Source organism: Typopeltis vanoorti, chromosome 17 (assembly GCF_054136105.1).
Source record: "Typopeltis vanoorti isolate ZY-2024b chromosome 17, IOZ_Tvanoo_1.0, whole genome shotgun sequence".
NCBI classification, from domain to species: Eukaryota; Metazoa; Arthropoda; class Arachnida; order Uropygi; family Thelyphonidae; genus Typopeltis; species Typopeltis vanoorti.
The window spans coordinates 19,554,195-19,580,673 of NC_143565.1; the positions used below are offsets into that span (position 1 = coordinate 19,554,195).

The 26,479-nt window shown below is 35.4% G+C and overlaps 1 protein-coding gene across 1 annotated transcript in view; it reads left to right on the forward strand.

Annotated features, from left to right (window-relative positions):
* Nucleotides 1–26,479, forward strand: part of LOC150097206 (lysosomal alpha-glucosidase-like) — a 152,104-nt gene that overhangs the window by 124,989 nt on the left and 636 nt on the right. The window contains exons 15-17 of the mRNA XM_090406804.1: nt 7,566–7,654; nt 15,431–15,480; nt 16,911–17,057. Coding sequence (XP_090262930.1) covers nt 7,566–7,654; nt 15,431–15,480; nt 16,911–17,057 — 286 coding nt within the window. The remainder of the gene's footprint in view (nt 1–7,565; nt 7,655–15,430; nt 15,481–16,910; nt 17,058–26,479) is intronic.

A 26,479-nucleotide genomic window follows, 5' to 3' on the forward strand; every position in this document is an offset into this window, starting at 1 on the left:
ATAACCACAGTAATTAACTTTAATGAAAGTACAGATATTTCATACTGAAAATAACAGTACATCATCATTGTGTATAAACAAACAAATCAAAGAACAGGAATACAAAGTTCAACCAATAATCAGTTTACCAATTAAAAGCGGTTGCTACAAGCTAGAAATGAATATACAGGTATACCTCATTATATATGATCTCAGTTTATTCGTTTTTGCTATAACGCGATTTTAAAAAGTTAATTTAAAAAATTACAACTGGTAGCAATTTTACAGTCACAGTGTGTGTGGTCACATGACTGTGTGCACGCTGCTTTGACAAGTCGGCATTGTGCTGCATGTCAGCCTCACAGAAGGTGTAGAACTAGTAAGCCCCATTGTTGGAGTCTTCTGCAACGCAAATATTATGGAAACAAGAGGTAATTGTGATCAAAATACTTCCAAGACTAAAACATAGAGGAAAGCTATAACACTGGAGGAAAAATTAGAAGTTATAAAGAGGTATGAAAGTAATGAGCTCACAGTTGACATAGTCAGAGCTACAGGAATTTCAGAATCTACTTTAAGAACAATGAGAAATCAAGCAGAGAAAATAAAAGAAAATTGCAAAAGTGCGACGAGAATGTCGACAACTAAGATAACAACATCCTTTCCAATTGCACCAATTATGGAGAAATTGGAAAGGATGTTGGCCCAATGGATTGAACATGAAAATCAACGTGTGCTGCTCCATTATCCACCTTGGTTATCCAGGCTATAGCGAAAAATTTGTTTGATGATTTGAATGCTGTAGATCCTGATCCTAAAGTGCAATCTTTTGCTGCAAGTGCTGGGTGGTTTGAACATTTCAAGGTACGACATGGATTCCATAATCTCAAGCTGACTGGCGAGGCTGCAGGAGCTGATGTTGTTGCTGCTGAGAAGTTTCCAGCAAAATTTCTAAGTGTTCCTGAACACTTAGAAATTTTGCTGGAAACTAATTTCAACGAAACAGGGTTGATTAATTTCTTTTGCTCACAAGTGTAAAGTTTTCAATTTTTTATCCTTCTGAAGAAACCCCTATCCCTATCTCATCCATGCAGAATTCAACTAACTTTACGCAATTTCGTGTTACCAATTATTTCATAGAACCAATTAATCGCATAAAGCAAGGGACACCTGTATTTATAAATAATATTAAAACTATTTTGGATGTTTACATAAAATGAGAATCTCCCAGACCTTTTGGAGATTCTCTCATTCAGTTTTTGCATTTTTCATTCTCTGTAATTATATGTTCTAAATATGAGTGTAACATTTGATTTGTTCTATAATTTGATATTTAACTTTGGTGTATATTTTTTTACTGCTTACTGTCATAACTTTATTTTTTGCAGAATTTAATATAAGGCCATATTTTGCACTCTGTGTATTTATTTGTTCTATTAACTTTTTCAAGTCTTCCCCTCTCTTGGCAATTAGTACTATATCATCTGCATAATAAAGATTATTTATATTTCTTTCTCCTATTTTTAGTTCCTTCATTTCTTCCAACTTTCAAAAAATGTCTTCACTGTAAGATTGAACAGAAGGGAAGAAAGCACCTCCCCCCATATATATATATATATATATATATATAAATAAAATGATAAGCCTTTTTATGTCACGTTTTTTGAAACGTTTTGAAACTCAGGCTACCCTGAGTGTCGAGTCATCAGAATTCAAGGAGAACCGGCCTACCAGTCCAGAACTCAGGTGTTGGGCGCCAGGGGGCAGAACCCCCCTTTTGAGTCATCAGAATTCAAGGAGAACCGACCTACTAGTCCGGAACTCGTGGGGGGGGGGGGGGGCGCCAGGGAGTCGAGTCCCCCTTTTGAAGACTCGACACTCAGGGTATCTTCAAAATTCGAGTCGAGTCTTCAAAATTCGAGTCATCAGAATTCAAGGAGAACCGGCCTACTAGTCCGGAACTCGGGGGGTTGGGCGCCAGGGGGTCGAGTCCCCCTTTTGAAGACTCGACACTCAGGGTATCCCCTGAGTGTCAAGTCTTCAAAATTCGAGTCATCAGAATTCAAGGAGAACCGGCCTACCAGTCTGTAACATTGGGGATTGGGCGCCATAGGCGCCACGGGGGGCATAGTTCCCCTAGTATGTGTGTGTGTGTGTGTGTGTAGGATATCAGTCTTCTGTTATTCCTATCTATTGTTCATTATTACCATCATCAGACTCTTGACATGTACCCTCAGGGAGTGTCTGGATATTATGATAATACTACATCAAATGTTGTACTTCCAAATTGTCAAGACTCCAATATTATCAGATCATATATTTCTGTTTTCTAAGGTACTGCTTACAGTATCAGTCCATCTAGATATTGGTCTTCCTTTGTGTTTTTTTCCAGCCAACCTGTCTATTGATTTCTTTATTAATGTTTCTATTAATTTTTTTATGGTGAATGCTATCAAATGCTTTATTATAATCTATAAAACAAAAATAAATATCTTTCTGCATTTCCAATTTGTTTCTAGTATAATTCTGAAAGATACCCTCTCTTGTTCCTCTGTTTCTCATAAATCACTTTAAACATCCTTTATTTCATTTGCTGTTTTTGATTTTATTCTTCCAAGTATAATTCATAACAGTAATTTTATTACATGTCTCAGTAGGCTTAATTTCATTTGTAATCTTTGCATTCAGTTGCCCCCAACCTTTTTTTTAGGATGTTTATAAAGATAGAATTCTGGATTCGAGGAACATATCCACGTTCATAAATATGGTTAAATATTTTCATTAGCTCTTCTATTCCATTTTCTTCTTGGGCCTTTAGCATTTCTGTATAGCTGTCATCTTGACCTGGGATCTTTCCGGTCTTAATTTGCTCTATAGCTCTTAATATTTCTTCTTTTAGTATTAGAGGACTGTCTTCACAATTGCTAAACTCTGGTATTATTATTATCTCCTCATCTTTGAAAAGATCTGAAATATATTCAACCCACCTTTTCTTAACTTCTGTTTCAAATAACATTCTGCCATCATTGCTCTTGATTAAAAAATTCCATGGATCATTAATTTGATTGATCATCATTTGTTTTATTTTTTTGGTGTACCTCTTGATCTTCTATATTATTGTGTTATTATTATTATTAAGAGAGACCTTCAGGGGGGGTCAGGAACTCATCGAGTGAGGCAATGTACTACATGTGCCAGCTATAATATTTGTTCTTGAATTCATTCACACTGTTAGACCACACAGCATCCAATGGCAATCCATTTCAATCAGTGCCACTCTATGAGAAAAATATAGATCTCACCCCTTAGCAGCATTCATTATCAGCTTCCAAGATGCCTCTTGTCATTTCCCCATCCTCCATAAAATAAAAAATTCCATCAACTGAAATCCTGTATGATCTATTCAGAAGTTTATGAGTCTCAGTCATATCACCCCTATTTCTCCATTGAGACAAATTCTCAATCTGTCTTCATAATTAGTATTCGACAATCCTTACACCATTTTTAACACACTCCTTTGCACACTCTCTCTCTCTCTCTCCACTGTATTAGAATCACAATGAAAGCCAGGAGACCAGATCTGTGCACAATAGCCCAAGTGAGATCATATCAAGGCTTCGTAAAGAGGCAAAATGATATCCTTATCTTTTACATATGAAAGTTTGTTTAATCATTGCAATTATCTTTTGAGTTGTATTTGCAATCTTTGCTACGTGGCCTCCCTGAACTTCAGCTTCCTATCTATCAACACTCCAAAGATCCCTAGCCTGATCAGTTTCTTCTAGCATAATACAATCAATATAATACGATACTGGATATCTAATTACACCGGATTGCATGACTATACTTTTACTGACATGGAACTGACATTCATTTTCCATTACCCCCAATTCCAGACTATTCAAATGATTCTGCAAGTTCTGCATATCAGCCACATTCCTGATTACCGTACCTATCTTTGCACCATCAGCAAATAGTTATGTTGCCTGTCAAATCCTTCCTAATGTCATTAATGTACAGATTGAATAACATGAAACCAAAATCACTGATCCTTGAAGCATGTCACTGATTACCTTAAATTTTGCAGATTCGCATCCTCCATATACCACTTTTTGATATCTGTCAGTCAGCCATCCTCTTATCCACACTAATATTTTATAATCCAAACCCATATTCTCCAATTTATGCAACAGTCTTCCATTCTGTATTCTGTCAAAAACCTTAGCAAAAACCAAAAGTATCATGGTGTACCCATTCCCGTTGTCTAGCTCAATGGTAACATTATTATTGAATGTGAGCAAGTTGCTAAAACATGACCTTCCCTTAGTAAAAGGGAATGAACAATGCTGTTCATTGCAAAGTAGAGATTCTCTGTCAACCCATTTCTGAATGTGAGACCTAACTAACTTTTCGAAAATTTTCACCAGCTCTGCTGAGATACTGATTGGTCAATAGTTGGATACATCAGTCTTTGCACCACACTTGTGCAATGGGATTCTTTCATTCCTGCAGAATCTTCCATTTTTTGAGACTCAAGTTATATAGCCTGGCTAAAGGAATAGCCAGTTTTGCTGAAAACTTTTACTACCCATGCTGATATCCCATCAGTCTCAATTACTGAATTCTTATTCAGTTTGTGCAACAACTGCAATACCTTCTCTTATTAGAGAAGGTATTACAGCATACACTCTTTGCATAAACCAGGTTGATAGCTTTTAGCAAATTTGGCAGTCAATAATTGAACAACCTCTTCTGCATCTGTTGCCCTCACACCATCTGCATTCAGCAGAGTTATTCTTTGCAGCATATCAATAGAATTCTTGTGGGCTGCCTTTAGCTGTTATAGCCAGTTTTCTTTTTCATAGTCAAACTTAGCTTTCTGTACAACAGTTGTGACTCTTCTGGTCTGGTGCTTATAATTTTTATAACGGACAACATCCTTATCTTTAAGAAAGGTAATAGAGATGACCCTAAAAACTATAGAGGTATCAATATACTAAATTCCTGTTACAAAATATATAGCGGAATCTTAAATAAAAAACTAATGAAATATTCCGAAAACTTTCTTCTAAAAACTTTCTTCTATAGTTTTTCATGTGGTAGTGAGTTTGAAGCCATCGTCATTATTTGGTGATGCATTTCTTCATCCCTAGCAACTGATCCACTAAGTCTCTAACAACACCTTACTATGTATCTGATTTTGTTAGATTCCACCTCACACCAGATGGCTTCAAACTCACTACCACATGAAAAACTATATTATTAAGCCACATTTCTTTGGTCTCTCTACATGCTTACCTGATTATGTTTTTTAAAGATTTATATTTTGGTTTATTTTATTTTATTTTATTTTATTTTTTGCTTTTTCTTTTTATGGTGAACAGATTTAATGTACTTTTATTCATCCATGATTTCTTCTGTTTTGAATCTTTTTTGAATTTGTTGCATGCTTATTTTTAATTGATTAATTCTTTGGGTAACTGATGAGTTTTTGTTTTCTAATCTTAATGTTTTTTTTAAGCCTTGTTTTTAATTTCGAAGCAATTGAAATGGGGTCTGAATCTATATCTATTCTTGGGTATGTGTTTCTTTGCACAGTACTATTTGAGAATCGTTTTCTAATCATTATATAAGCCACATGGATTATAATCATTATAATCCATGTAGTTTCTGATTTTGCCCTCTGGACTTTTTCTCCTGAAAACTCAGTTTTTCATCCCACATACAGGCAAATCAGCCTTGAGAAGTTATGCAATTTACAGGCAAGAACTAGTGGTAATGGGCAGTAATGGCATTGTATATAGATGATGATGATGGTAGTAACAGTTCTGTGTAGTTGGTGGATTAAATAGTTGAGATGTAAAGTTGTAGAGTGCCTTCCCTCAATGAGTTCTTAGACTCTGGAGGTGTCATGTAATAATAATAATAATGCAGTCATAATTTTGGTTGTTGAAAGAAGGTATTTGTTCTTATCAGATCATTTTGCTAACAAAACTCAATTAACCTCGCACACTTCTCTTATACACATCCCAGTTTAAAAACTATCAGTTATGGGGACACTCCTCTTCCTGTGGATCCAACTTTTACATTTAAGTGTCACTAACAATCAGGATATCATCTTTCTTTATTTGTTTTATAACCTTTTACACCTCCTCATAAACCTCTTCACCAGGGAAGCATATATCTGCAGGATGCCAATGTCAAAAATTTTATCAAGTTTGATTAGTATGATTGAGTTACTTACAAGTCAATATCCAAGAATGCTTTGGAAAATTCCTTTTTCCATCATGATTTCAATACCTCTTTTGTGTTTTTCTCTTCCTGAAAAGATAAAAATTGTCCCTTTCAGTTTTTCATTTCCTGTTCACCTTGTCTCGCTAACTCTCATTATGTCTAATCACCTAATATTTATAAGAGCTTATTTGTGGCTTTGAGACATTATCTTCACAAGCCATATATATATATATATATATATATATATACAGGGTGTTCGGGATAAATTTGACATATTTATAATTAATTATATTTTTCCGTAAGTTACATGTATTAACACACACTTCTCTTCATTTAAAAGTTTGGACCCTTCTTCATTCATATACAAGATGTCAGAAAGGATGGATAGCTGGAACCCACCTGAATCATGGAAGAGAATAACTTGTATCATGATGATTCGTGCCCGCCATCAAAATAAGGATATTACGACTGCTGCCCAATGCTCCCTGAATACAGTAAAAACAATCAGGCATGAACTAGAGACTTGCAATGGTGACTACGAGGATGTAGCAAGAAGAAAGATCCCTAGCAGACGATCTGATTGCGTTCGTACAGCAGAATTCCTCGCAAATCTGCAGGAACAGGTGTTGAAGAACCCTGGCATTGGAATTCGGGCTTTGTTCGTGGAGTTGCTAACTGTAGTCAAGCCCTGGATAACAAGGGTAGCCAATGGTAGGCCGTATGTATGGCAGCAGGATTCGGCCCCTTGCCACACCTCTGGGAAAAGTCAAAAATGGTTGTCTGAAAATTTCTACGACTTCACCAGTCCAAATGTTTGGCCTCCAAACTCCCCAGACCTTAACCCCATGGATTATTTTGTATGGGGCGCAGTTGAAAAAGACACCAATCGCACTTCCAGTAATACAAAAGCCCAGTTAATGGATAAAATTAAAACAGTTTTTGCGGCCCTTCCCAGGGAGACTGTAGCATCAGCTTGTTCGAGGTTCCGAAGCAGAATTGAAGCTGTGATCGATGCTAATGGTGGTTATTTTGAGTAAATCTTGTTGATAGTATTGTAATTAACTCTGCCTGTAATGTTTTTTTGTCAATTCATTAAATTTAATAGATACAAAGAAGATTTTCTTTTTCCTTACGAAACTGTCAAATTTATCCCGAACACCCTGTATATAGTTTGTTTGTCACTTGAAAGAAAAATTAAAAAAAAAAAAAAGTCTATAGCAAATGAAGTTTAAACAGTTTTCAATGTAGAAATGTATATGTACCATAAACATAGCAAATGCTGTTTCTATAATTCAACCAATTAAAACAAAAAAATACATTGTACATAACAATATTTTATCTTTCTCTTTTAGTCGGAAAAATCCATTTGGTCTTTTGGTTCTGCCAGATGAAAATGGTGAAGCATCAGGTGAACTTTACTGGGATGATGGTGATTCACAATGTAAGTAGAAGAGTTGTTAAATTTATTTACAGTAATCTAATCACCTAATATGCTTATTACAAAGACTCTATAACTCAGTCAGTAACAATGATTCCCTTCATCTGGAAAAACCCGAGTTCTTTCCATTGCATAAAAGATGTCCTCTGGGAGGAGGATAAAAACAATTGTCATAATTAAAATTAACAGAAATAATTAGCTCTATTACATTAAAATCACAACCAAAAAAAAATCCACATTTGTCATCATTATTTCCCTATTCTTGATCAAGAGATATACAGAATGTTATAATAATATAATTAGGTTTATATTATAAGTAGCTTCCTGTCTAAATTTTCTTGCAAATTTCTTTGTGATTTGTGTCATATTACATTTATGACACTATTAACAATATCAGTTTACTTAGATTTTAGTCTTCTTTGTGATATTTTTCTACCATCCTGGTATCAAATATCTGTTTACTAATTCTTTCTTCATTATGTATCTATATATTAGCTCTGCTCATGCATTCTTGAAGGTACATAGTAAGATGTCATGTACCTTTCAGAAATCTTTCACAAGGGAAATATATATTTAGGAAAACAGTCACAAATAATGTCCCTTCCAACCAATCCTTTGATTGGAACTTTGCTACTGTGTACACAACAAAAGAAACTAAATAAATTAATTATTGAATAGTATTAATACTATTATTGTTATTTTTTTATTATTGCTATTTATTTTTACTGAGATTATATCACAAAAAAAAAAGCGGAATTGCATAAATCACTGGTATCCATATTAAGCTGTATACAACTGCCTGCTGTATTCTGTGATTGTTCTTGATGAGGTCATCTATGGGTGACAGAAATTTGCCAATCTCAGGCATTGCCTACATGTGCTACCTTATTAGGTTAGGTATGTGTAGGCAATGTCTGAGACTGAGAAATTTTTTTTTTACTAGCCAGAATATAAAGCAGTTGTGCAAAATAATTTTTTATATATTTTTCTTTGTTGTCATCATCAAATTCTTAATAGTACTACATGAAAAGTTTACACCATTACTAACTTCCTATCAACAGGTTCCCTCCAGATTAATTTGTTAATAATCTTTTATAATCTTTTCTTTCCCATTTCATTAAGTGACCACGCTACCTGAGAATGTCTCCTTAGTTAAAATTCGTTTGAACATTGTTTTGAGTGCTACTATCTTAATGTTTTAACTAATTTCTCTCTTATTCCATATAAATTATTCATTTGACTTCTCGTGATACAGCTATGTTTATTCCACACTGGTTTTCATAAATTAAGGAACAAAGAGAAAAATTACAATAACTTGGGAGAGAGAGGAGAAAACATATGAAAGTCAGGCACATTATGTAAAAAGTGATGCCGAGTCTGGTTATTGTATACAAATGAGTACCACTTTCAGCAGTATATGCAAATGAGCCCCTGCATAAAAGCAAGAATTTTGGAGTAGTTTTCCATTTCATGCTTGGAATAAGAACAAGACATTTTATGATAGCAGATTTCTTGGATATGGCTACAAGACATCATTGAAATCAGGTGGTGAGCCTGAAATTCAGGTGAAATTTCTTTACACAAAAGAATTCCAGATATGCATATCTGGAACTCTCCACAAAGAAATTCTACTGTAATTCTCTAATTCAGTTTTATTTCCCTTTTTATAGATGGGTACTATGAGAGCTCTACTCCAATTTCTATTCCACACTTCTATGTTCGAATATCATCTTCCCCAGCTGTCTTCCCACATTTCATGTTTTTGATGGCTTTTTTTTTACCTCAAATATTGATATACTCTTGATTGTATTCCTTTTGAAAATTTTATACTATTCTGACACTTAATTATTATTATTCAGGCTTCCATGGAGTCAAGAGACTCATCGTGGGAGGTCCTTAGGAAACACAAAGTCTATCATACCACTCCTTGAACTCATTGACCGTTCTTGCTCTCACCACTATTAGGCAATGCATTCCACCGTTCAACCACCCTCTACACAAAGAGACCACTCATCACCCTCTTGCTCATAGCTTCCTTTCATAACTTCCAGGGATGGCCCCTTGTTCCAAGTGAAAGAACTCTATAATGTCCACCCTGTAACTTCCTCTCAACAGTTTAAAAGTCTCAATCATATCACCTCTCCTTCTATCTACCAAACTCTGCAGTCCACATTCCCTCAGCCGATCCTCATAACTGATATTGTGCAGTCCTGAAACCATCTTTGTTATCTGCCTCTGTACCCTTTTCACAGTTAATTTATCCCCTTCAAATCCTGGGTACCAAATTTGAGAACAGTAGTCTGAGTTTGGTCTGATCAGGGTTTTATACAATGAAATAATAACTCTTTTATCTCTGCAGGTCAGTGTCCTCAGTATTGCAGCAATCCTCTTGGTTACCTTCACCACCTTTGCAATATGCTCCCTGAATTTCAGTTTTCTATCAATCATCACCCCCAGATCTCTTGTCTCCCATACTTCCTTCAATAGAGTATGCAGCCTCCTATCAACAGATCCCAAATTTCAAGATGTTGCATTTTGCTGCATTAAACTGATACCCCATTCATTTGCCATCTAGTTTATTCAAATCCTCTTGCAGGGCTGCTACATCTGCACTATTACTGATAACCCTTCCCAGCTTTACATCATCTGCAAACAACTGAATATTCCCTTGCAATCCATTGACAATGTTATTGATATAAAGGCTGAACAATACAGGTCCCAGTACTGAGCCCTGTGGAACCCCACTTTTAACCTTCTGCTTCCTTGATATTACCCCACCATACACAATTTTCTGATACCTGTCAGACAGCCAATCCTGAATCCAGTTGACCAACCTGACATCCAAACCCATGTGCTGCAACTTAAATATCAGCTTATCATGTGGCACCCTGTCAAATGCTTTTGCAAAATCCAAAAAAAATGGCAGTATATGCCTTTCCCTCATCAACTGCTCTTGTCACTTTATTATAAAAGGCAATCATATTACTAAAGCAAGAGCACCCCTTAACAAATCCATGTTGATTCTCACAGATAACATTACCCTCATCTGCCCAACACTGTATATAGTCCCTCACTAATTTCTCCAACACCTTAACAACTACTGATGATACACAAACTGGCCTATAATTAGACACCTCCAGTCTGCTACTGCCCTTATGCAACGGCACTATCTACCTTCCTTCCATTCCTTGGGTACCTTTCCTGCAGCCAAACTTTTATTGAAGAGCCAGGTCAATGGAGCTGTCAGTTCTTTAGCACATTCTCTCAAAACCCTTGGTGAAATACCATCCAGTCCCACACCTTTACTGACATCGAGAGTACTCAGTATTTGGAACATGTTCTCCTCTTGCACCTCTAAACCTACCGTATCCTTCTAGTATTAAAACCTTTTTCTCCAGGATGAAATACTCCAATAAAGTGCTCATTGATCAACTCCACTATGTCCTCTGCATCAGTCACTCTGTTCCCATTTTTATCCCGCAATGTCATTCTTCCACAATCATTTCTTCTCTTACTGCCACATAGCTAAAAAATTCCCTAGGATTTTCTTTGGATCTTAGTGCCAATCTCTTCTCATATTCCAGTTTTGCCTTCATCACCATACTAGTTACTCTCCTATCTTACATCTTATATCCTTCGTGCATCTGCTCTCCACCCATCTCCTTATGTCTCTTCCATAATCTCTTTTTCAACTGCAGTTCCTGTTTGATATTGTTTGTCATCCACTTTACACAAAATTGTGACCTCTTCTTCATTCGTGGAATACAGCTTACTATTGCTGCTAACAAACATTCCTTCACAATTTTCCAAGCACTAATGATATCCTGGACTTCCAATTCCTCCCTCCATGGGGCAGTTCCATGGAGGATGGAATTCCCTCTATTACATGTTGCCTAAGTCATTTGTCCCTCAAGAATTCTAGAAATTTCATTCCCTTGTTACTACATGCATTTTCCTCTTCCCAGCTTATACTGCTGTAGTTAAAATCTCCCATAAAAATCATTCTTCTTGCACTTGCCAAGCTCAACTGCCTAAACATCTCCTACTCTCCACCCTCTGTGCGCCTTGGTTTGTAGCACCCTACTAAATATCCTGTCTTGGGCCACTTATACCTCACACTATATGCTTTCATTGAACAAATGTGCCCCTTCCAACTACTAACCACGCTCAGACTTGCTTAACTTTTTGCCTGAGCCATTAGTAGTGGAGACCCTACCATTCGACCAACCTTTGCTGGCGTATGTCGCCTTTATCATCTCTAATTCCTTGTCAGTACTCTTTCTTCCATTTCTATGCTTTGTTGAATAGCATGCAGAACATTTTGTCACCTCATTGATATTTATGTTGTATATTTTCACCAGTCTTTCCAAAAATAGATAAACAAAGCTTTTGTTTATCTATTTTTACACACTGGTTTGCTTTCTTATATTTTTCCCTGTATTTTCTATGAGCACATGCTAACTTACTTGCTAGGAATGTTTGATATGTGTTCTACTATTATGAAAGAATTAAACCAAGAACCAGTAATAGAAAAAAATTAAAAAATATAAACATAAATGGATGGAATACGTTTAAAGAATGAAAACAGAAAGATTACCAAAACAAGCCTTAAAGTACAAGCCATTAGGAAAAAGTAAACCAGGACATCCTCTTAAATGATTCAACGATGACTTCTAAGGCCGGAACAGGCCATGCTAGGCCTAAATCCTTGATACGCATGATGATGATGTGTTCTACTTTTTCATGGCTTTCTATTTAACTGTTTCTGTCCAACATGGATTTTTCTATTCTTGCAGACAACTTTGTACATTTCTCTTTGACTGAATCAGTCAGTGTGGTCTTCAGTCTGCCGTGAGTCCATCTCCAATAATCTAGTATTTGATTATTGTTTTCCAACTCCATTTTTCCTCCATAGCATTTATATACTTAAGTCTAGTTAACCTCTGAAAACTGCTCAACTTGGATTTTTTTTAAAACTTTTTTTTCAAAATTTTCTTTTCACTATGATGTTTAATTTTATTCTGCTTTAAAACTAAATGAATTTCCTATTTTATATCCAATGTATATTCTTGTATCCTAAACTAGCCTAAAGATATCACTATCCACAGTAACATAATCTGTGTGTCTTTGTGTTGTATCTTCTCTCTGTTTAAACATGGTGTTAGTGATATCTAGTCTGTGTCCTGAACTGAAATCCAGCAGGTATTTATCATTATTATGAGCCTTGCCTTTTTCTCTCAAGACATACAGAAATGTGTTTCCCAACACATTTCTGTATGTCTGGTACTCGTTTCCTACTATACGGTTAAGATCTCTAGCAAGGACTAGTGATTTATTTTTCTTGATATCAGCTCCTTTTTAATTACTTAAAAAATTCCTTTACTTCTTCCTTAGTTTGCCTGGGAGTAAATTTTTGTGCCTGTAGTCCAAACTTCTGTTTAACTATAGGCATGTAGGCATTTTAATCTTCATTAAAATTCAAATATCCCACAAATTAAAAATAAGAAAATAATTTAGAGTTAAAAAGTTAATAAAGTATTGTTTTGTCAAGTAGTTAGATAAACATATGTTTCACTTTGTATGTCATGGGCAAGACGTTTTGAGATATTGGATTGTCTTTAGCTGAAGTCTTGCTTAGATATGAAATAAATTTATTAAAATTAGTTATTAGTGCTTAAATGTGCTTAAACTTAGTATGAGCTGTCAAAAATGTTTGTACTGTTTGTATGTAGATAAATGTATTTATAAAATATGTTGTTGTCAATTATGAGAGAATCAAAAGTTATCACTATATTATCAGAACTGATTAAACGAACTTACCTCAGATTGTGAAATGCAGATTTTTTTAAAATTCTGCTTGTTTCATAATGAAATTATAATTAAATAAACTTTTCTGCACTATGAAGAAAACTTTATCATCTCAAGCTTAGTGCTGAAAGCAATAATGGTGGCATAGAATGGTGGACTAAAGTGGAAGTTGCTCTAATATTATTGGATATTGATAAGCATTCAGCTGTTGGGAGTTAGAAAGGAACACACGACAGGAGAAAACTGTGGAGTTTGTCTTCAATATGTGAAGACTGAACAGAGATTATAAGAAAGTTAGAAATGGAAGACTGAGAAACGATATCCTTGTATAAAGGGATAAGTGAAGTTTTTAGTTGTCATTAATTCATATAGGATTTATTTCAGTTAAAGCTAAGATAAACATTATTGCTTCAGTTTAATATGGAAATTGACCCAAAGTTGCTGTTATTTAGGATTCTCAATCTGATAAACAATTTCTAACTGTTCATATGGTTTTAGTTATTTCTTCAGATGCTTTTATTTAGAAGGCAGAGTTGTGAGCGTATGGTTGATCAGGTTTTAGAAGTGTATTCAGTAGAGTTTGCTGTTATATAGAAAATGATGTTATAGAAGTTTCTTGGATGAAGACAAGATATATTTTCTTCAGTGTTCTTTGATTTTAAGATGCAAGAAGAATTTCATTTGTTATGTTGCTGTTATACAGAGAGCAGTTTTTATGTTAGTCTTTCTTCTGTGCAAATTCAAAAAGGAATAAAAGTTTCTATAAAAAGCAATAAACTGAAATTCCAGAAATTTTGTCCATATAGAATGGTAGGTGTTAGTTTATGCGATTGTAAAGAGGTTGTGCGCATTTAAGTGTTTTTCTTGTTGTGATTTGAAGAATACACTGACACTTGTGTAGTTAAGTAGTTGATTTGATGTTGTATATATGTCTTTTTTTATAAATTAAAGATTTTTATTTTGGTTATAAGAGTGTGAAGACTCAATCTCTTAATGGGTTTAATAAATTAAATGGATTAAATTAGGTTAATTTAAGAGGTTAAGATACATATAGATATCCTGGGATATGAATCTGTATGCAAGCTTGATTTAGAGTTCAGTATCAAGTGTTCTTTCTGTTTTGAATTTAAGAGTTTAAACCACTTGGAGTGTGAGGATATAAGTAAAAATATACACTTCCTCCCCCACACATATGCAGGCACAAATAAGTCTCATTGTGTGATTCCCTATTTTGATGTTTGCCTACATCACTATGCTTGATATTGCCTACTATTCGAGATTCGAGATTATCTTTATGCAGTGGCATAGGAATACTATTGAATTGGGGTAGTTCCCAAGAGTTCTGATGTCAGAATGGCACCAGTGATAGTATATTTTACCAATTATTGGAGTTGTCACACTAAACAAGAACTTAGTTTTGAATTTGCCAAGTGTGCCAAAAACCTAGCTATGCTTTTTTTTCTTCATGTTTGGTGTTGAAGACTATAGCTACTCCTTTCTTTCCCTGATCATTATTGCCCGAATATAACATCTTATAGTTATTTAGAAGAGTCTCATTTGTTTGTCTTCTTTGTGTTATTAAATGGTATTTTTTTAATTCTTCTGTCAGTTCCACTTCATTTTTGTGGCTGTGTTTTTTATTTTTATGATACTTGTCATGAATTATTCTGAAGTTAAGTTTTAGTTTGTTCTAATAACTGACTTTTTTGTTATTCGCTCTGATGAAAACAACATGGTGTTGTTAAAGCCCCAGCTGATCTGCATTACTTAAAAGACTGTGTAGAGGTCTCCTCCCAGTTATCTGGCTTTGACGAAGCAACCATATTTTTCTTAAGTTATTTATTTATAAAAGTAAATGTATGTTTTATTGAATTCCTATAAATTTCCACTTAAAAGAGCTCTAAATTAAATTGTACATTGATAGTATATTATGAGAGCTTTTCTAATAATATTCTCTTTTCTGCTTTATAGATACCCATGTAAGAGGAGTTTATAATCTATTGGAATTTTCACTGAAATATGTAAGTATAAAATTTGTGTATTTTTTAAAACTTTATTGCTCACACGTTATGTAAAATATAATGGATTAATTGTTTATATTTGTTTCGTTGAAGGAACAAAATATAAATGAAAGTGTCATATAGAGTTTCTGTACAAGAAATAGTTCATGTTGTTTGTTTTAATATTATTAAACACGATATGCATCTCTATGGATTCTGAAGACTCATCGTGAGAAACCCACACTAGCCATTGGCACAATGCCTATCATATCTCTCTTTAAAGTTGTTCATGGAAATGCATTCAAGACTATCTCTAGCAACCTATTTCACTTCCTCCCACCAAAAAAAAGTAGTCCTTGCACCATGGCTAGCAACACTCTTACACAACTTATGCATCTCTATGGATTCTGAAGACTCATCGTGAGAAACCCACACTAGCCATTGGCACAATGCCTATCATATCTCTCTTTAAAGTTGTTCATGGAAATGCATTCAAGACTATCTCTAGCAACCTATTTCACTTCCTCCCACCAAAAAAAAGTAGTCCTTGCACCATGGCTAGCAACACTCTTACACAACTTCTGTGAGTGACCACTCTTGTTCTCTCCCTTCCAGTCATGTAGTGAAACATTTCTTTAGTATCTATGCTATAAAACCTCTATATAATTAACTGCATAATCTGCCTTAGCCATTCAAATTGTACTCTTTATCATTCCTTCCACTACAGAAATGTCATTTGTACCTTTATAGGATCCAATGTTGCTTGTCTGAGAATGCCAAATCTAGGATCCTCTATTTGTAATTTATTTTGCTATAAAGTTTCCTTGTCCTCTATTCATCTGCTGTATTATTTATTTACTTTTTTATATTTTTTTGTGTTCCATTTTCACTTTCATTGATGAAAAGTTTATTCGTGAACCTATAGTACATTCATAGCATGGGTGGATGAAGATTTTTTTTTTTTCTATTTTCATTGATTTTTTTAATATATATTTTCTTGCATTTTTTTAAATTTATTTTTACTAGATCTGGAAATCCTGCTCTAAAGACCAAACATGGAACTTTTTTTTTTTTTTCAAGTCATTTCAGGCCTCCAATAAGCAGGGTAATGAAACATACTGGGCAATGAAATCCATCCACCTGAAGACCTTCAGAAATATCTATGCCCACGGCGAGATTCAAACCTGCAGCATATTGGTTGAAGAGCAGATTCCAGATTATGAAAATCATTTTCATCCCTTCAACTTCTTACCTCTGAAGAGTGATTTTCTGCACTGCAGTCCTCATTGTCCACAAAGCAATAGCTCATTATAATCAATTGTTTTCCGCAAAAAGTAGCTCATGTTAATGAAAGCAACATTAAAAGAAATATATGTTCATTATAATCTAGTTTAATAAAGTTTATCATATTTAAATTAAAATTTTATAATTTTATCATATTTTTACATCAGAATGTGGTAACTTCAAAACCTGTATGGAAAGAATTTGATGCTGTGATGATTCTTAAAGTGCTGGTTGTACCTGGAATTAAGATAAAACCCACTGTAGTAACCATCAATGAGAAGCCAGGAGATTTCTCCTATTCAGAGCACAACCATGTAAGTAATCTGCTAAGTAATACATAACATTATGTATGTTAAATTTTAATATACACAACTTCCTTGTTTATAAGTTTATTATTTTTATTGTGTTTTTCCTTAGAAAATTAGTGTTTGTAATATATTAGTGTAGATTTTAGTGTTTTTTTAGTGTATTTAATATTTTATCACATATTTTTATTAAGATATTTCAATATTTAGTATATGTTTAAAATAGTGCCAAAAAAAGAGCAAGAAATATGATGCTTAAAAAGCACCGCAGACGAGAACAAGAAGGTTAGCCCCGCTAACGAGTTTATTAGAGACATGGTGGAGATTAATGAAAATGAATTAACCTCCAAAATAGCGAAGTTGAAGCTGATCATCAGAGAGAGAGAGAGACGATGTGGGAATTGCAAAAAGTCGAGGCGTTTAAGTGAACAGAGGAAGAAAAAGAAAAATAAACAGGAAAATAAGAAACAACAAAGCAAGGAAACAGGTAAGTCAGGAAATAATGGAAATCAGGTAAGTGACATTGTTAATAAAAAAGAAAGAAGTTATTTGATATGGTAACTCTATAATAAAACATGCTATAGATGAGTGAGGTATAACATCGAGTTTTCCTGGAGTGAAAATTAAGAATATAAAGGAAGCAATTCAAAAACACAAAAGAAAAGTAAACAAAATCATAGTTGTAGTAGGTACTAACGACTTAACGAGTGATAAGTTCAGTACGAGAGAGGGCATGAAAGGGTTGTTGGAAGAAGCAAGAGTGAGAAAGTGAAAATCGTCAGTATTTTACCTCGCTATGATAAAAATGAATTAAGAAGAAGGGCTATGATGGAAAACGATTCGATGCATAGGCTGTGTAGAAGGAATGGATGCGAGATTTTGGATGTCTGGAGTGAGTTTGAGGGAAGATTGGATTTGTATAAGAGGGACACCTACGCTAGTATGCGTTTGGTGTCAGGAGTCTAGAAAACTAATAACTGGTATGAGACCTAACACGGTCAAGGAAGGTAAATTATAAAGGGAGGAATGGTGTGAATATGAGTGCAAGAGCGACAATGTTATGCATCTGTGTTAATGACGGGAATGGGCTTTGTCATGGAAATGTTGACAAGGAGAGAACGATTTCGGGTTTGTGTTCGTCCAGTTTGGACCCATCAAATATGTGCAAAGATGTCTACATGTGTAACGCATTAGAGATGAATAGAGACCTGCAAGTTGTCCAACTGTGTCAGGCAGACTGCAGACAAAGCAATACAAAAGAACAAACAGGTGAATTATTATGTCTGTACATGAATGCTAGGAGTATCAGAAACAAAGCGATAGAGTTTGTTGCCTTAGTCAATATGTTGTGACCTCAGATTGTAGGAATTAGTGAGACCTGGCTATCAGAACAGACTTACTAACTGGTATCGAATGTAAAGGGTACAGTATTTTTAGGAAGGATAGGAAAGGAGGGGTGTGCTTCTAATAATATCGGATGACCTGAATCCAGTTAGAGTTGAGCCCTATGATTGTAGTACTGCTACTAAAAATATTTCATGTGGCTATGAGTTTGAAGCCATCTATTGTGAGGTGGAATCTAACAAGATCAATTACATAGTGGAGTGTTGTTACAGACCTGGTGGATCCATTGCTACTGATGAAGAAATGCATCACCAAATAGAAAAGATGAGTATGAAAAGAGTAATCGTAATGGGAGACTTTAATTATCAAATATTGATTGGGTAACACTAGAATCTCATGAGATAATGAAAATGCATTTATTGAGCTGTTGTGGGACAACTTCCTCAAGCATCATGTGACAGAAGGAACTCGGGGGCAAAGAGTGTTAGATTTGATTATAGCGTCAGAGGGCATTTCAGTTAAAGATGTAACTATTCTGCCTCTGGTTGGTGACAGTGATTATGCAGTACTCACTTGGGAAGTGACTAAGTTTATGAATGTTCCATTCAGAAAAGGTTACATGCTGAACTACAAAGTAGGAAATTATGACCAACTGAGGAGAGTATACTGAGTTCAGTGGAATGGGATTGGTTGCTGGATGGAAAGAATATCGACAGTGCATGGGAAGCATTTAAACAATACTAAAATGATGCGATATCAAAATGTGATCCAAGAGTTCAAAGAATAAATAGAGTAGGAGTCAAATAGATGGGTAATCTTACTAAGCAAGAGATTCATAAGAAAAAGGCAATATGGAAGGAATACTGTTTGCATAAGGATGATGTCCGTTATGAATGTTATAAGCAGCAGGCTACAATAGTCACAACTATTGTACGGAAAGCAAAGTCCCCCCCCCCCCCCTAGCTACGCCACAGCTTCACCAGCTTATATCTCTTTCTATGTGTTGCAATTTATTGATTAGAATTCCTGTCAAAAACTTTGCAGAGTTCATCCAACAGTATCACTATAAACCCATTACCTTTATCCAACAGTCCCTGCATTGTAAAAGATAAGTAAGTTATGAGGTATGATCCATTCCTCACAAAATCATGATGCCTCTATATAGTATCCTGTTTTGGAAGTTTATTTTGCACTTGGTTAGACTATAATAAATTTAGTTTAATCCTTTATCCAAGTGTAAGCAAACAAAGTTTGTGCCTGAAAGTATCTTCATGACTGGGGCCAGGTGGTTCTTATATCATTAATGTTCAAATTACATAGTAGTGGCCCAAGAACAGAGAGCCCAGTGGCATTCCACTAGTCACAGACCTTCTACTGGACTGTACTCCTTAATAAAGTACTGTCTGCTATCTCTCCATCAGCGACCCTCTTATCCACTTCACCAGCTTATATCCCTCTGTATGTGTTGCAATTTATCCTGTCAAAAACTTTGCAGAGTCCAACAGTATCACTATAAACCCATTACCTTTTATCCAACTCAGCAGTCCCTGCATTATAAAAGATAAGTAAGTCACATGTACCACCTTGCCCCAGTCCTGAAGATACTTTCAGGTGCAAACTTTGTTTGCTTACACTTGGATAAAGGATTAAACTAAATTTATTATAGTATCCTGTTTCTGTCTACTTATTCCTATGTTCTTCTTTTAACCAACTTCTCCAATACTTTGACCCAGATTCCTGAGATATTGATCAGTCAGTAATTTGTATCAAATTACTGACTGATTACTTAGTTCTGGAGCCTCCTTTATTCAATGGAACTATTTTCCTCTATTTCCATGACCTTGGGGCCACCCTAGAGCTGAGACTTAAACAATGTAGTCAAAGGCACTGCAAGTTTCTTAGCACCTTCTCATAAAACTTCAGCTGGTATACCATCTAATCCCATAGCTGTATTCATATAAAGGTTCTGTAATATCCTATGCATCTCCAGTTCATCTACCTATATTTTCATATAAGCCCTTGCCTCCCTTGTTACTGCAATATCTCTCTCTGGATGATATACTCTTGCAAAGTGTTCATTTAGTAATTCAGTTATTTTGTTTGCTTCAGTTACCTCTCTACTATCAACTTTCATTAAAATTATTCTTCCATAATCATTCTTTCTTTTACTTGCAACATACTGAAAGAATTCTTTGGGGTTAACTTTGGCCTGGACTGCCAGTTTTGTCTTTCTTACCTTACTGATTACCTTTCTGACCTGTGCTTTGTACTGATCATGTATCTGCTGGTTACCTTTCTCTTTGAATTCCTTTCATTTTTTTTGTTATAGCTCCTCTTAATGATGCTATTCGTCCATTTAGTTTCCACTTGATTTACCCTCTCAGCTCTAGGTATGCAGTCTGTTATTACTTCCTTCAAACACTCTTTTGCCATCTCTCATGCATTATCACCCTTGTAGTTTCTTATTACTATTATTACGGGCGACTCCAGGGAGTCCTTAGACTCATCGAGGTTGGCCCTAAACATCATGTCCACACAACTATACAACATTCTCACAGTATCTATCATACCTTGTCTTGAACTCGTTCACCATCATAGCACCCACAACAGACTCTGGCAGCTTATTTCACTCATTTACCACTCTAAAAGTAAAGAACCCGGCTCTAATACCCCTGCTAACCACACTCTTGCCCAGCTTCCATAGGTGTCCCCTAGTTCTCCCAACACCAGTCCTAATCTCAAAAATATCCTCTGAATTAATCCTATAGAAACCCTTTAGCAATTTGAATGTCTCAATCATATCATCTAATTTCTGCAACCCAGAAATCTTCAACCTGTTCTCATATGGTTCATTACATAGACCTGCTATCATCTTAGTCACTCGCCTCTGGATCCTCTCCATCTCCTCCCCCATCAAGAAGGAACCTAGGTGACCAAATCTGGGCACAGTAGTTGAGATGAGGTCTTATCAAGGTTCGGTACAGAGGTACAATAACTTGCTTGTCTCTGCTCGTCAAGGTATTTTTCAACAACCAAGTGAGTTGATGAGCTGATTTAGCTACTTTTGCAATGTGCTCCCTAAACTTCATCTCCCTATCCACCAACACTCCGAAGTCCCTGGCCTCATCAATCTCTTGGAGTACAGTTCCACCAATGTGGTATACTGCTGCTAATCTTTTCACCCCAAAATGCATAACCTTACATTTTGTCACATTAAATTGACATCCATTCTCCTTAGCCCAGAACTCCAATCTATCCAAGTCGTCCTGCAAGATTTTGACATCTTCTGCATTCACTATTGCCCTACCCAACTTTGCATCATCAGCGAAAAAATGTACTGTTCCTCTTAGATCCTTCCCTATATCGTTAATGAACAAATTAAACAGCAGTGGTCCAAGAACAGAACCCTGCAGCACACCACTAGTCACAGGCCGTCTTTTGGACCCTACTCCTGAATAAACTACTCTTTGATATCTCTCCATCAACCACCCACCTATCCATCTCACCAACCCTATATCCATTCCCATACGTTGTAGTTTATGGTTTAGAATTCCATGTGGTATCCTGTCAAATGCTTTAGACAGGTCCAGCAGTATCACTATAAACCCATTACCCTTATCCAGTTCAGCTGTCACTGTGCTATAAAACTTGAGCAAGTTACTAAGGCATGATCTACCCTTCACAAAGCCATGCTGTCCCCCATACAGTATCTCATTTTCATCAATCCATTCCTGTATTTTTCCCTTGACTGCTTTCTTCAAGACCTTAACAACGACTCCTGATATGCAGATCTGTCGGTAATTTGCAACCGTAGTCTTGGATCCTCCTTTATGCAGTGGAACTATTTTCCCCTCTTTCCACACCTTCAGGACTAAACCAGACCCGAGACTCAGATTAAACAACATGGTCAAGGGCACTGATAATTCTTTAGCCGCTTCACGCAAGACCCGTGCCAGTATACAATCCAATCCCACAGATGTATTCACATTAAGGTTCTGTAATAGACTATTCACCTCCACTTCATTCATCACAATTCCCATATAAACTAATGGTTCCTTCATTTTTTCAATGTCACCACCTGGATGATATACTTTTGCAAAGTGCTTGCTCAGTAACTCCACTATATCGACTGATTCAGTGACCTCCTTACCATCGTCATTCCTTAAAATCATTTTGCCGTGTACAGTTTTTTTTTTGCTTGCAGCATATTAAAAGAACTGTCTGGGATTCTCTTTAGCTTGCATAGCAAGTTTCCTTTCATAATCTGCTTTTGCTTTTTTTATTGTTACCCTTCTGGCCTGCACTTTATACCATTCGTGTGCCTGAAGGTCACCTCTTTCTTTAAATTCCCTCCACAGTTGTTTCTTTTTTTGCAGCTCAAGCTTAATGGTGTTATTCATTTATTTAACCCCTACTTGTTTTACTATTCAGACCCTAGGTATACAATCAGCCATAACTTCCTGTAAATGCTCCTTGACCACTTCCCATGCTCTATCGACATCCAGCCCTTGCAGTTGTACATGCCATGAAACCGATCCAAGCAATCTCCTAAGCTTGTAATACTTGCCAGCACGGTAATTCCGCATATACCCTGTCTTAATCAAAAATTCCACACCTTTAGCCACCTCTCAGATCAAGACCTTATAATCACTCTCACCAATAGGTGGCAACATGGTCATATTCATTACAGTCAAATTCTCAGATGCTATTACCAGGTTATGCACTCTCACCCCCCCCCTAGTATTTTCAATCACATGCTGTCTCAGATAGTTATTCCTTAATAATTGAATAAAATCCATTTCCTTCCTCACATGTGTCCTCTCCTCCTTCCAATCAATGTTATCATAGTTCAAATCACCCATAATAATTATACTCATTTCATCAATTTGTTTATGCATACTATCTCCACCATCTATTCCATCACCTGGTCTATAGCAGCACCCAACAAATTCTCATGCCATGGCATTGTGCCAATCAATCTCCTAAGTTTGTCATACTTATTGGACACAGGAAGTTAAAGAGGCAGTGAAGGAAAAGAAGTAAGCATATCAAAAGTTCCTGGAAAATAAGTCAACTTTTGCTCTTATTGAATACAGAGACAAATGTAAGAATGCAAAACACCGTGTAAAACTAGCTAAACAAAAGTCATGGGAGGACTTTGGCAAGAACATAGAAAATAAATATAAAGAAGGTTGTAAGATATTCTGGAGGTTGTTGAAGAAGCTTAGAAATGGAGGAAAGAGTGCTGTAAAAGGAGTTAAAGATGATAAAGGTGACATGAAATTGGGAGAAAAAGATATCCTTGAAGTATGGAGTAATTACTTCGAAAAATTGTTACATGAAATAAGCAGTGATAGAACATTGGTTAAAAACACTCAACAGGCATACAGTTAGGAATACATATCCATACTTGAAGTAGAAAAAGCCATCAAAGGCTTGAAATGTTTAAAGGCAGCAGGAGTAGATGATATTCGACCAGAAATGCTGAAGTATGGTGGTATAAAAGTTACAGTGGCTGCACTGCATCGTTCAGAAAGCCTGGACAGAGGGACGAATTCCCAATGATTGGAGTAGAGCTCTAATAGTACCCATATATAAAAAGGGAAATAAAACTGAATGTGAGAATTACAGAGGTATTTCTCTACTGAGTGTTCCTGGCAAGATCTTGCAAGTATACTTGAGAAACGGTTGAGAAGAATTGTTAAAGAAAAGCTTGGTGAAGACCAAGCTGGATTCAGGCCAAATAGAGGCTTTCAAGATCAGATCTTGACTTTACGACAAATAGTTGTAAAAGCATGGGAATATAACAAAGATCTGTATTTAAGTTTTGTCGATCTGAAAAAGGAATATGACAAGGTGCCAAGAGAGAAGCTATTCAATACACTACAGTTATATGGTGTCAATGGGGAATTATATCAAGCAATACTTAGTCTGTATTTGAGTTGTAAGTCGGCAGTTAGAATTGAAGGATGTACAGGAAGATAGTTTAATGATAAATCTGGTGTGAGACAAGGGTGTACATTATCCCCTCTGTTATTCATTATCTATATGGATCACATTAGGAAGGAAAGTGGTATTAAACATGATATCAAAATTGGAGATGTTAATGTCAGCTCTTTGCTTTATGGGGACAATGTTATACTTCTAAATAAATCTGCTACAAGTTTGCAAGATTCCCTGACTAAATTGAATAACTGTTGTAATAGATATGGCATGAAGAGAATAGATATCAGCATTAAAAAGACAAAGACAATGAAAATAGGGAGAATTGTTGAAAATGTCAACTGTGTTGTGAACGGGGAGCCTGTGGAACAAGTAAAACATTTCAGCTACTTAGGCATGATTTTTAGTGAAGATGGTAAATTAAATATGGAAATAGACAACAGAATCAACAAAGCTGGTATGGTAGGAAGTTAATTGAATAAATTCATATGGAATAAGAGAGAAATTAGTCGGAACACTAAACTAGCTGTATACAAGATAGTGTTCAAACCTGTTTTAACTTATGGATCTGAGAGCTGGGTCAGAAGTAAAACACTTGACCAAAGACTAGAGACCACAGATATGAGAGTCTTGAGAAAGATTAGAGGTGTGAACAGATGGCATCAATGGCAATATCATATTAAAAACGAGGATATTAGGAAAGAACTTGACATTGTCAGCATCCAGGAATGCGTTAGCAGAGCTAGTCTCAGGTGGTATGGTCACTTAAACAGATGGGAGAGGAAAGATTAGCAAAACAAGTGTTCTCTGCCAGTTTAGCAGGAAAACGACCCAGAGGAATACCAAGATATAGGTGGATAGATATAGTACAATGCGCCTTAGACGATAGAAATATAAGATCTGATAATGTTGGAGTCTTGACAAGTAACAGACTGATTTGGAGGAAAATTGTAGATAGGAAGTTAGTAATGGTGTAATTTTTTTCATGTAGTACTATCATATCCTGTACACCCCTTGAGGGTACATGTCAGGAATTTGATGATGATGATGTATTTCTTGCTGTATAATCTTGCAGGGTGTGTGATAGCACCATGAGTTGAAGTTTAGGCTTAACTTCATCTCAATCTCACATTAGTTTATATAAGTGCTCTTGACTGTTATATTTACGAAGTTGGCAGAGGACAGCAGCACTGTACTAGTGTTGCTTTTCTCATCCACAAAACAAGTATTAATCTGTTCAGAAGTACTTAGATGATTTCATTCTTTTATTTACATTTTTTTATAATTTCTTGAAAGTCGTTTAAGACATGACATCAATAGATGCTTTTCATAACAGAAGGTACTAACGCTGAAAAATTATTGTAAAATTAGCCTGATGTTGATGGGTCAAGGGAATAGCTTATCCACTTAAAAAAAAAATTTTTTTTTTAAATGGATATCAGAAAATTAGTAATGCTTAACCAAATAATAATAATAATCTGTAAAATAAATGTTTAATTGTAAAAGTCAGCACCTTAAAAAAAATTCATTTGAAATAATACTGAATTATGTTTTACCTTATGGCATAAAGTTTAGTGTACTCCCTAAACTGGATAACTGAATAAATATTTCATTATAGTGCTAAAAAAATAGCACTTATGCATAATATATTTGCTTTGTAAAACTCACCATTAACTCTTAATAACTTAAGATTTAAAATGCTATGGGTTTACAACTCTTTACAAATGGAATGACATACATTAATAAGATAACTTGTTCATTCCTTGGATGTGCAGTGCCAAGTTGTGACAGCTTTCTCTCTTTCCCTTAAAAAATTAAATATTCCACAGAGAAAAAAAAAGAAATCACTCAGAGAGAGAGAGAGAGAGAGAAATTTACTGTTGACAAAAACGTAATTCACGTTGCTCATACATAGTCTTAGTTGTCTTGCCATAATTCTAAATAACAATAGTCTCTTTAAAAAAAAGGAAAGTTTTCAATGACTCTGTGTGGGTCTTTTGCTGTCCCTGATATCAGCACTTATTAACACTTCATCATATGTAGAGTATATGTCAATAGAGAAACTTCATTTGTCAAATTTCCTAAGTACTGATAGTAATGACTGACATCATAAAACTATTTAGTAGAGGAAAGATTTAAAAGAA